The 12,715-nt window shown below is 33.2% G+C and overlaps 1 protein-coding gene across 4 annotated transcripts in view; it reads left to right on the forward strand.

Moving 5' to 3' along the window:
• Positions 1-5,665: 5,665 nt before the first annotated feature.
• LOC122281124 (puromycin-sensitive aminopeptidase) overlaps positions 5,666-12,715 on the forward strand; it is a 16,369-nt gene continuing 9,319 nt past the window's right edge. Inside the window, exons 1-14 of one of the 4 annotated variants that reach the window (XM_043092396.1) lie at positions 5,666-5,816; positions 7,037-7,111; positions 7,311-7,355; positions 7,529-7,669; positions 7,778-7,853; positions 8,299-8,372; positions 8,728-8,841; positions 8,963-9,037; positions 9,131-9,238; positions 9,325-9,537; positions 9,646-9,707; positions 9,851-9,878; positions 9,967-10,053; positions 10,147-10,172. In XM_043092396.1, coding sequence (XP_042948330.1) covers positions 7,607-7,669; positions 7,778-7,853; positions 8,299-8,372; positions 8,728-8,841; positions 8,963-9,037; positions 9,131-9,238; positions 9,325-9,537; positions 9,646-9,707; positions 9,851-9,878; positions 9,967-10,053; positions 10,147-10,172 — 926 coding nt within the window. In that variant the 5' untranslated portion in view covers positions 5,666-5,816; positions 7,037-7,111; positions 7,311-7,355; positions 7,529-7,606. Of the gene's footprint in view, positions 5,873-5,951; positions 6,310-7,036; positions 7,112-7,310; positions 7,356-7,528; positions 7,670-7,777; positions 7,854-8,298; positions 8,373-8,727; positions 8,842-8,962; positions 9,038-9,130; positions 9,239-9,324; positions 9,538-9,645; positions 9,708-9,850; positions 9,879-9,966; positions 10,054-10,146; positions 10,173-12,715 lie in introns of those variants that run through there. The other 3 variants (XM_043092399.1, XM_043092395.1, XM_043092397.1) reach the window with 3 other exon arrangements.

Raw genomic sequence — 12,715 nt, forward strand, 5'->3', positions numbered from 1 at the left:
TTTAAATTGAGATTAACATCTAAACACACAATTTTTAAATTATTAAACTCATCTCAATTCAAAATTTTTTTATACGTAAGACCCACAATATTTTTTCAACTTAACACTTCTTTACATGTAGGACCTACAATCTTTTTCAATTTTCTATAAATAAATCTAAATTCATCTTAACTTTAAAATACATATAAACTTATTTTAGGTAGACTTCACAAAAATTATTTCACCATCTCAACTCATTATTATTTATAAAAAAATTTAATTCATCTCAATTTAACTCAATATCTAAACACAGTCTTTAACAGAGAAACATCTAACATTCCTCTCTTCTCAACATCTAATAAAGAAGTGGGAAAATATGAAAAAAAATCAGGTTATAAAATAAAAATAAAAAAAGTTTTAAAAAATATATATTAAAAAAATTATAAAAATTTTTGTTACATGCGATGAAAGTGTGTTCAATGAGATCGAGGGGGTACTTCCTTTTTTTTTTATATATTTAAAAAATCCCCTAATAATAAGTAATTTTGAGCTACAATGAGGACCGTTTTAAGTATTAAAAGATAGAACCAAAGTCACTATCACCATATGTTTCATCATGGTGATCACAACTTATAGTTCAAAATTGGATCCTTCGACGTGGCCGGGTTCTTAACACCACGCAATTGGCTAATTGGGCACACATGATTAAGCACGACGCATCCCTTGAGTTGTGACTGACTTCACAACAACATGACACTCAATTCAGTAACTTATAATTTAATCTCAAGATAAGATTAAAAATTAAGTTAACAGATAAAGTTAAGAAAAAATAAGATGAGATTTAGACTCTTAAAAGATAAGAGACTCATACTTTTAAAAGAAAAATGTTTTACAAAATAAGTTTAATCTAATCACTCAGAAGAAATAAACTTCTATAAAAGGCGGAGACTCTCCACAAATTCTAAAAACAATCTCTATCCATAGAAACTTTCTACGTCTCGACTCACCACAATTTTTTTATACTTAGACTAAATTCCTATTGTGTTGTAAGATATGTGAGCTTATGAGAGATTGTAAAATCATCTATTATAATGAATTTTGCCCCTAAATGATATAGACATTATATCAAATCACGTAAATTCTTATATCTCTTTATATTTATTTTTATCTCTTTATTTATCACGTATTTTGTGAATGAACACAAAAAATACCATATCGAAACTTGAATTATTATCGATTCTTTTATTCCTTCCGATCAGTCGTGCAAAATAAGGCATTAACAGCACCCCTTTAGTTGTTACGGGCTCCTCAAGAGGACACTCAAAATCTTGCTCACTTGATGGTAATTATCGATATATCACTTAAGGTTGTGTTGAAAAAATTCAAGTCCTTTTCCTAACTTGAATTTTGGTGTAGCAAAAACACCCTCGTCCTTGTTGAGAAAACCAAACAAATGATAGAATCTCAGAGCTTCAGTTTGGTATATGTTCATGCAGATCATGAACAATGGATAGTTTGCGTTCTGGAAATGCAACAAATCCAATGCAATCAAGGCCTCCAAACAGGGGGGAAAAACATATTTGTATAGAATTTTATTCTTGGCATAGAGGTAAAACATAATCAAAGTCTGCATAGGAAAGCTGTACACCAGATGTTACACAACTACACCAGATATGTGCTGTACGTCAACGGTTGGGAAACTCTCTCTGTCTTTCTTTTTTTTTTTTGTTTGGGGGGTGTTGTAACTTCTAGGTGGTGATGGAGCAAAGATGATGAACAAGTACACCAGATGTTGTGTGTGAAATCCACACAGTAGCTTTATCCACCCATAAAACCATTGATGTATTAAGGTAACATCCTATCTACCAAAGGACTGTCAGTTGACTTTCAAACCGCATTGGATTTGGCTCTTTCAACGTCAGTCCAAAACGCTCTTTTGGTAGAGACTAGTGAGCACATGCTTCCATGTGAGACCACACACAAAACAATGGTCCTGATCTGATCTATTTACATCTACAAATCTGGATGATATCAAGGGCCCAGTTTCGAGATTGTCTCTCACACACACAGAAAAGAAAGGAGATAGGTGTTTGTGCTTGAAATCGAGTCGAATACAAAACTACAAAACCACAACTACCCCACGTACAGCATTTCCCCCGTTTGGTAACGTATGTAAAGCATCCACAACAAGGGGAGCTTTTCAAGCTGCTCAAAACCTCAAAGGACAGAAAACCTTTATTCTCTTCGTGATCATATTTTAGCTTCTCTATTGTAGAGTAAGGGTTGTTTGAAATTGTGGTGAAAAATTTTAAAAATGTGATAGAATGGTTTAAAGTGTTTAAATGATAAAATTTATCCATTTAGTAGTTTTACATCAAAGTAATTTCAAATCAAGAAAAAACAGAAAATTACGTTTCAACAAAAGCATCAAAGTGATTTTTTTTGTCAAAAGCACTTCAGAAAAAAGTAGTCCATATTTTACTGTGCTATATACATTATAAAATGACTCTCATCATTTTAACACAATGACAATTTTGTTCATCTATATTTTTCATTATTCTCATATAATCTACTCAAAACTTAGTCCATCAATATTTTTATTCTTCTTCTATCACTTATGCATCGTTGAAGAGATTTTTTTTTTTTATAATTATTGAAAAATCTATTACACTGTTTTTGTTATTATTTTATTATAATATTTAATTTTTATCAAGTATATGTCATTTTATGTCATTTCTATATCAAAAATGTGCTTAAGACATACGGATTCCAAACAATAAATAGTTTTTTAATAATAGAGCTTAACATATTAAGAGCTATAAACCTTAATTTAAAAGTAATATTTTCTACCACAACCCCAAACATATATTAAGGTTAAGGTGTTTGTTTATACAGATTACATGATATAAAAATTAAATAAAATAATATTAAAATATAATTTTTTGATATTATTTTTATTTTAAAATTTGAAAAAATTAAATTATTTATTATATTATTTGTGAAAATATAAAATTAGATAATTTAAACTATGTAACTAATATAGGCCTAAATATAATTTTAAATTATACAAGTTAAACATATATTTTTTAAAAATAATGAAATTTAATATTAAAAAATTAATTTTTTATATAAATTTTAAAATTTTTTTTTTAAAGGTACAAACATCACTTACTCTCTTGCATACACGTAGCATAATTCCTTTTTAAAAATTCCAAATTGTAAATAATAAATAAATGAAAAGCATACTACAACTCTCAAGTGGGACCCTGTAAGGAATTCAAAGTGTCACCACCAATCACAATCCGATCCATGCCTGTCCTAGCAACTCCAATCCATAGACAGTTGTCCACTTTTCAGCAGCATAGCCAACTAAACATGGAGATGATGTCAAATCTAATCAATACAAATATGCATGTCGGGTACATGGGAAGAAAAAATCATTGTTTCTCTAGGGTTACTTGTGATTTTCCCGGGAAAATCACAGTATTTTCCTTCTGAATTTTAAGATGTGTCCCTGGCCACATGTTATATAACAGTTTTTCAGTCCTATCTGTTCTAACACATCCTTCCAAGCGTGCAGTGGGAATCCACCTGGAAAGTGTGTGTTCATGGTCACAGTGCTGCAGTCTTCGTTTCTCATAATGAGGCCCATAATCAGGAACTTGTCCCTTTTAGTTTTTTAATTTAATTTAAGCATGACCTAGTTGGCTACCTCAAACTAATTTAATCTTAGATTTAAAGGTTTATTGGGTTTTTGTTTAAAAATAAAAAACCGTTTAATTCATGTAAAATAAAAGTTAAATAAAATATTATTTTTATTTTAAAATATAAAAAAAATTAAATTATTTATTATATTTTATGTACAAATTTAAAAAAATTATAATAATTATATGAGATGAGATAATATAATTTGAACTGTGTAACCAAATCATGCCAAAACCTTTTAAGAATCAACTTCTTACTAGCTGTTTTTCTAACCATGTTTTTCATGGAAAACATATTGCTAATAATAAGAAGGGAGTAATGTTATTGCATATCTCAGACTTTATAACTCTAGATTATACTCATTGATATGATATATTTTAATTAACACAATAATCGGTGTATTAATGTAAATAATAATATTAAAAATTAAAAAACAACGCTTAAAAAGAAAATAGATAGGTTCAATTAAAAATAGCCTATTCATCTAAAGAATCATGTAACAAGATCCTTTATTTATTTTGTTCCCAATCACGCATGTATTTTAGTTTGACTTTAGACACGTGGACTCAAATTTTCTAATGAAGTTGAACATGATAGTGCTTCGAAAATTGTATTGAATTTGGGTAGAGTAATGGCCTTGTCTCTTGAGACAATATTTAATTGTTTACAAACCCTAATAATTATACACTTGTGATGGGAATTTGGGTTATATTACTCGATTGAGGAGAGAATAAAGCACATGTATAAGGACGTGAAAAGGGTCCCTCAAAAGGAACACCTCTAAGTCTATTGTTCACATTCAATTATATTATATATATAATTATAGTCGTGAGTGGACAAACGCCGTGTAATTATTTTAAAATAAATAAATAAATACTGAATCTATATAAAAAAAATCAAAATTTTAATAATAGATCATACTATTTTTTAAAGTGACTGCACGGTATTTACACATTTTATAATTGTATGTAACATTACTTTATATATATATATATATATATATATATATATATATATATATATGTTGTGTTAAAGAGCCAGCTATGTTGAGTTTGCACCAATTATTATTTTATGCAATTAATGGGAGAAACGCTTTGATTTATGGACACTTTTAGCCCATGAAATGAGCACAAATTTACTAAGGGATCATGGACATCAAAGGTATTCAAACATCTTGACTTGGCCTTTTAATTAAGAGCCATTAATTCAAGGATCATTTGAGCTTTAGTGACTAAAATTTGAAATCCTGCATGCGGATTCCTCGTCTAAGGGTTAGCTGAATATCTTATTTTTGTGCCATGCAAACATTTGGCAATATTGACTTTATATTGGAGCCATTAGCTCCATTTCACATCACAACACATTTTTAGCTTAATATGTGAAGAGTCTTTGACCGACCATTTTAAAGGAAATGTTAGCGTGGTTTTCGCCATAAGGGGTTTAGATAATACCCTACAATCTCGTCATGCATATTTCCTATTCTTGTGATCATGGCGTCGAAACAACTTTAGTTTCAGAAAAGTTAGACGTGATCTCCACTTGTATTATTCTTTTATTTTAATTCCAATTTTATCATTTTAATTAATTATATTTATTAATGTGATATATTTTAAATAGCTTCATAAATCAATCGCTTAAAATATGACATTAATATATATGATTCAGAAAGACAATATCTTTCCTCTCATTGTTTGGATTTTATGAACTCTTCAAGTTTTGCTAATTGTGGTTCAGCCTAGTATGCATGTTGATGTCGTTAAGGTCGGATTCATGATCTTGAGCTCCAGCTGGACCAAAAGGGCCTGCTGATGTGGTCTAGTCCAATCTACAGGCTTATAAAAATATTGGGCCAACTTTTTGAAGTCCTTTTCAGTCCATTGAAAACACAAAGAAAATCTCGGACAGGTCCGACGATGTCACCGGATAAATATAGAAAATCCCCAAAACTGGCCCCCCCACCCCCCATTGGCCAATAGTATATTTCTATAGAAATATTTTCCCTGATTATCAGAACTAATTATATATTTTTTCCGTATATTTAAATATCTTATGGTGGGGTACTCATATCCATTGTGCTGACTTTGCTTTTCGAGGAATCATCTGTCTCTCTGTGCATTCGATCGTTCAAGCAGGTCGAGGACAACAATCAATTTTTCTCAAATTTCTTGTAAAGTTATTGTTTTTGGGTGTAGGTTGACTGAAACCTGGCTTATGCTGTTGTTGCTATATTTATTTATTTATTGTTTTTGTTTTTGAATTTTCTTGTCCATAGTTTGAGTTATCCATATCTCTATAAGAAGTGAGGCAGGAGCCTTGTTGCTTTGTTTTTCCCTCGTGGGCCTCTCTGATCTAGGGTTTTGAGGTCCGTTTTGGGTTTTGATCATCTGGGTCTCGTTCACTTTCATTGAACTTTGTACGTTTTGTGGGAGTTTGGATGAGATTCATCTCTAATCGTAGTAGGTTATCAAGTTCTTTGCATTGAATGGCTCGGTTGGTTCTGCCGTGCAAAAGTTCGGGGTTTGCGAGGGCGGGTCTGTTGGGTTTGATCTCCTCCGTTCCTGTGATTACCTATTTCCCATTTCCTCATAATTCATTAATGGTTCTGTGAGCGTGTGTGAAAACTTGGTATAAATTTTGTAGCATTTTGATGATTACTTTCTTTTATGTTCTATGTTGTACTATTCCTTCCAATTTCATCACTATCATTTTTTTGTCGGGTGTTGCCAATCATGCTCTTTTATTTTATCGATGCTATGTAAGCGTAATATGTATACCTTCGCTCATCACACTTGACTACCCTTTTCTTGCGAGAGTCCGACTATTGCTCTAAGACAGTTTGTTTTGAGTCTTGGCTTGCTTGGTAAATGACGTTGGGTTGAGATGAAATTTTACGTGCGTGATAAGCTTACAGAGTACGTATAAACCAATGGTGCTTGTGCCAGAATAGTATTCCAATTCAAAGTTACTAAGCAAACTATCATTGCAAAGAGTTACAGTCAATGTAATCTGAACTCAACCTTTTTTTATGTATATTTATTTCCTTTTTTGGTGGATGCTATAATATTTTGTTCTTGGGGAGTGGAGTCTTATATGGGATTATTTAGACTATGAATTTTGGGGAAATAGAAGGAAGATACCATTAATGTTGAGAGCTGGGATGCTAGTTTATGTAATTCCTTCTGCAGGTGAGGATTTAGCCCATAACATCTGATGTTTGGATACCTTGCGTTTGGTTTTTTGAATTTGAGTTTTGCGGTGTTGATGCCTGTGAGAAATTGGTTATTATGATTTTTAGTGCACGATGGCTAAAGGACCTTCATAAATGGATTGATCTGTCTTTTTGCATCTTCAGACTAAATGCCGTGTTAGTTTTTTGGAGAATTCAGCGAGAAATATCTCTAGATATAGGCGCATCCTTACTTCTGAGGTTCGTGCACTCTCTCTTTATCAGAGTCCTTAGGATTTGAATTATGTAAGCACTATTGCCCCTTTATGTGGTTGAATAGAATTTCATTCAACCCAAAGAAAAGAATAAGAATTTCGAACTTAAAAAAGAAAAAGAAAAAGAAAAGGAAAAAGAAAAGAATGAAGGTTTCTGAATTCTCTTAATTGATTGTTGTTTTCAGACTCTGTATCAAAGGAATCGTTGCTTTTCATATCTTTCACAAGCTGTAAGTTGCTATATTTGAACTGGTCCTTTTTTCGCTTTCCCATCTGCACACAAAAAGCAAGTGTATTATGTTCTCCTATTTCAAGATAGCAAATTTTGATGCTCGTTCAGAATATGGGTTAGTTTCGTATTGTAAAATTTTTTGATCATTTGCATTCCTCAACATTGTTTCAGAGAACTCGGCAAGCCAATAGGAGGTTAATTTGTTCAGTTGCCACAGAATCCTTACAAAAGCTAGTTGAAGAACCTGCAATGGATTCACCAAAAGAAATCTTTTTGAAGGATTACAAGATGCCTGATTACTATTTTGATACGGTAATATATTTATTTAATGTAAATAAAAATGTCTAGATTAAGGACTTCATGGAGTATTTCTGTGGCCTTTTCTTTTGTCTTTGGGTACTAATGGAATTATCACATCAGGTGGATTTGAAATTTTTATTGGGCGAAGAGAAAACTATTGTTAGCTCAAAAATAACTGTGTTCCCCAGAGTTGAAGGTAGGTTGTGATGATTCTTCCCAATTAGTACTTTATTCCCAGGTGGTATTTATTTATTGGCTATATATTACTTATCAAGAAAAAAAATATTGGCTATATAGGTATTGGCTTTTCATAAATGTTTTTCTCACATTTTCCTATTCTAGTGGTCTAGGCAGGTTTGGCAAGTGGGACGAGACACAAAATTCTCATCTCATCTCATCATTACGACCTTTTCAAATTCCCACACAAAATATAATAAACAATTCAACTTTTTTAAATCTCAAAAAAATAATAATATTAAAAAATAATATTTTAAATTTTCATCTAAAACCAAAAATTCTCATCTCACCATCCAAACCTACCCTTAGTATTAGCTCTTGTTTCATTCTTGTGTGTGATTTGAAGCTTATATAAAATTTTGGAATAATATTTTTCAATTTTATTTATTTTCCATGTGAAATAGGTTCTTATCCTCTGGTTTTGAACGGACACGATCTAAAGCTAGTCTCAATTTGGATCAACAGCAAGGAACTCAAGGTAAGCATTTTATACTCAACTTTTCTTACGGATACAAGACTTTCTAGGCACTTGAACTATGTGATTGAATGGGTTTTTGTTTCAACTTCCTATGAAGGGAACTCGAGTCAAATTCATTCACAAGCTTTGTACCTTTTCATCACATCTACATGCCATTAAATAAAATTTCATACCTTCAATATGTGCCTTTTCATTGCCATCAGTATGAAATGTAATATAATCATTATTTTCAATCTCATTATATCTATTGCTGTTTGTTTTATGCATGTGTTTCTGTGTGTTTGTTGGGGAGAGTATAGCTTTGTTATTTATATTATTGTGCCCCTTTCAATATATTTCTCCTCTTTCTTTATAGGAGGGTGAATACCAGTTGGACTCACGCCATTTGACGCTCCCATCACCACCAAGCGGTACATTTACTTTGGAAATTGTTACTGAGATATATCCTCAGAAGAATACATCATTAGAGGTATCATGATATCCACAATTTGTTTTGCATTCATGTGGATATTATTTGTCCATGTACTTAATTGAATTTATTACAGGGGCTGTAAAAGTCTTTTTTTTTTTGGGGTTGAATTCCTTTTCAGGGGCTTTACAAGTCATCTGGGAATTTCTGTACACAATGTGAAGCTGAGGGTTTCCGGAAAATAACATTTTATCAGGTGAGTACATGTAGTGACGTTTATTCTAGTAGAGACTGTAATAAGAAAATTTTCAAACTTTTCCTTTGATTGATGCATTTCATCTGCATACAGGACCGCCCAGATATCATGGCAAAGTACACATGCCGCATTGAAGCTGAGAAGGCTTTGTACCCTGTATTATTGTCTAATGGAAATCTCATAGAACAGGGGGACCTTGAGGTAAAAATTGCTTTTTGGGCATCAAAAGGCATTTCTGTTGATTGTGTCTGTTCTGTTCTTTATAATTTTATTATGCTTTGCTTCAGGGTGGTAGGCATTATGCCCTTTGGGAGGATCCCTTCAAGAAACCCTGCTACTTGTTTGCCTTAGTTGCTGGGCAGTTGGAGAGCAGAGATGATATTTTCGTAACCCGTTCCGGTAGAAAGGTCTCCCTAAGGATCTGGACCCCTGCAAAAGACGTACCAAAGACTGCTCATGCCATGTATTCACTTAAGGAGGCTATGAAATGGGATGAGGATGTTAGTTTATTCATATTAAACCTGATTTTTTATTTTGATCTAAGAGTTCCTTGACCCTTTTTTATCTTGATTCCAAAGCTTACTTAACTGACATGCCACTGCAAACAGGTGTTTGGTCTTGAGTATGATCTGGATCTCTTTAATATTGTGGCTGTTCCAGATTTTAACATGTAAGCTAATTATTATTTTTTTGTAATGCCCCGTTATGTGAATAGTCATTTGGCATTTTTTGTATATTTTATGGTGGCTATATGTTATGATGCTTCTCTTCACTTTTGTCGCTCATGCTTCTTGTTTCTGAATTGATGATCAGGGGAGCCATGGAAAACAAGAGTTTGAATGTATGGATTATTTCACTTCATCGTAATTGTTCTCCTTTGATCGTTACATTTTCAAAGTCATAATTATGCTTGAATTGCTTTTCTGCAGATCTTCAATTCCAAGCTTGTCCTGGCATCACCAGAAACTGCTTCAGATGCAGATCATGCAGCAATCTTGGGAGTTATTGGCCATGAGGTTTGTTAGAAACATATATAGTAACATGAATTCTATAAATTCTTGTGGGTTTAATGTTAGTGACTTTTGTTTCATATCTTGTTTGTCATGCAGTACTTCCACAACTGGACTGGTAACAGGTTGACTCATATCCCATCAAAGCTCGTTATTTTTGTATGAATGTCCCGTGGGCCTTATTTTCTGATATCTAGTTATATTCTTTCTCTTGTTTGTTTCTAGAATATGCATCCATATTGACCGGTGCAAAACTGCAAGTGCACAGTATCGTAGTTTTATAGTAAAGTAATAAGAAGAGTATCGTCCTCAGGGATTGGTACCTTACTCTTGCCAAATACCAAAATTATGCTAATCTCAATTCTATCTAGAGGAATCGCTAAGGTTTTTGTAGTAGCAAATAAAACTAGATCAACTCAAGAGAAATAAGCAAAGAAAATAAAACTGATGTTTGAAGATCAAATTCAATAGGGAAGAAAACTTCTAGGAAATCGATTTCACCATAATTCTTCACTATACTTTTCTCATCCAGCTAATTTAACTTAAACCTCTTTTGTCTATTAGCAAATCTCTAATTCATCCAAAAGCCTCTTTCGATAGTCAATTGGAATTGATTCTAGTTTATCAATTCACACAAGAGTATGCAAATTAAATAATCAAGAACGCAATAAGACCAATGATGTAATTACTACACAGGTTCATACAAGTCTTTCGATCTCTATACTTACCTATGCTGAAATATCCAAGATCTACCCTATGATTCCCTCTTTCGATAGCAAATCACAAGATTAATAATCATCTAATCAATGGCCAGTTAATTAGAAGCATTAAACTCAGAATAAATCAGATAAACAAAGAGAGAATTGCATTAAATTAGCATGGACAAACAAGCATAGTTCGGAATTAGGTTACATCGTTTTCCTAGAAAGAAGAAAATTTAGCTCATACTAGAATTGGAATTCAACATAAACGAATTCACCATAATTGTTCTGAGAAGATGGGAAGAAGAAAATAAACACTGAAAAATCCTCCTTGCAGCCTCAACTGGTCGTCAAAAGCTCAAGAGAACGATTCAACGCCTTTCTCCCGTCCGTGCTCGTGTATGAATCCAACGTACGTGCAATAAATTGGAATTCCGTCTCCAAAACAAATGATTTGAATCCCTCTAGCTATGTTTTTCTCTCCCAAAGAGTGTTCTCCAGTCCAAAACCGCGGCTCTAGAGTGAAGAATGGCCTTTTATATGGTCCCACGGCGGAAAACCTAAAATCTGTCAAAATACGATGTTCGCTCGAGCGGGGTGTCGAGCGCGCGTCGAGCGTTCGACTCTGCCTGATTTCGCTCGAGCGTCCTATCGAGCGCACATCGAGCGTTCGACTCTGCCTGATTTCGCTCGAGCGGCCAATGTCTCCGCTCGAGCGATCTTCGTTTTTCAGCAACCCGCTCGAGCTCCCTGTCGAGCGGCAGTCGAGCGTTTGAATCTGCCTGAATTCGCTCGAGCGGCCAAAAGCCTCCGCTCGAGCGAACTTGTAAAATCTGCAATATGAAATTTTGCAAGCCATCAAATACCCCCAAACTTACAACTTTGTTTGTCCTCAAACAAAAAGAAAAATAAATGATAGTTTAGGCAATATCAACTCGACCCCAAAGAGAAGTATCATCATTCACCAAGCTTTTATGAATTTAGATTTCATCTCTAGTATCTTACTCTTTTAACATCAAAGATAGCAAGAAAATCAATCAAAAATTTTGCAATTTGTCAAGCAAGAGTTAGGCGTTTACTTCAGCCTAAAGCTAAGACCTTGAGTGTGTGTGTGATATAGTCAATTTAACCTCAAACCACCTGCAAACTCAGATAAAAGTAGAACAACCAAAATCAGAAGAATTCTCTTAAAACTTAACCCCATAAGTCCAATTTTCAGAAATCCTCTCCACTAATGTAGTCAACACCAAAATCAAAGATCAAAAGGTCTTTATTAAGGTTGTAATGATAGGCCACAGGGTGAGGGTTAAGAAAGAACTGGATATGGGAAATTAAATCAAACTGGGAAAATACTTAGTGAAAAGAACATTAAAAGAGAAACTCACATGATTCAAATCATAGCTCTTTCTTGGCAATATGCTCATACTTGTGGCATTATTATTGCTGTAATCACTGATGTAATACCAACACTTCCCTTAACAAAATTTGAGGTAATTCACTTTCCGCTTGGCGACTTCTTTTTCTTTTCTTTTTTTTTTTTTCTTTTTTTTTTTTTTTTTTTTTTTTTATCACTTCCTTTCTTCTTCTTCTTTTTCTTTGATCAAACAGAGCAAACATAATACTTTTCATAATGAAACCAATTTTCTCTTTTAAAAGTAACTCTCCACCAAAGTATTTTCTCAAACTATTAACGGTAGATTCATTGTTTTTCAGGCTTAGAGCGGGCATGGTTTATGTAGTTTAAAGAATCAATAAAGGCTCATGAAGGCTCAAGGGGGTTGACTATGGAAACACACCATGTAATGATGGCATGACATTTAGGACGGCTGGGAAAGCTTTTTGGTTATGCCAAAGAAGTGCCTAGATCATTTCTCTAATATTTGGTCTCGACTAGGATTTCGCCTCAAGGACCCATCAACGGATTCTAGAGCAAAGCAAAATCGAACCTCCCTCTTTCAATTAATTCA

Source organism: Carya illinoinensis, chromosome 11 (assembly GCF_018687715.1).
Source record: "Carya illinoinensis cultivar Pawnee chromosome 11, C.illinoinensisPawnee_v1, whole genome shotgun sequence".
Classification (NCBI taxonomy): domain Eukaryota; kingdom Viridiplantae; phylum Streptophyta; class Magnoliopsida; order Fagales; family Juglandaceae; genus Carya; species Carya illinoinensis.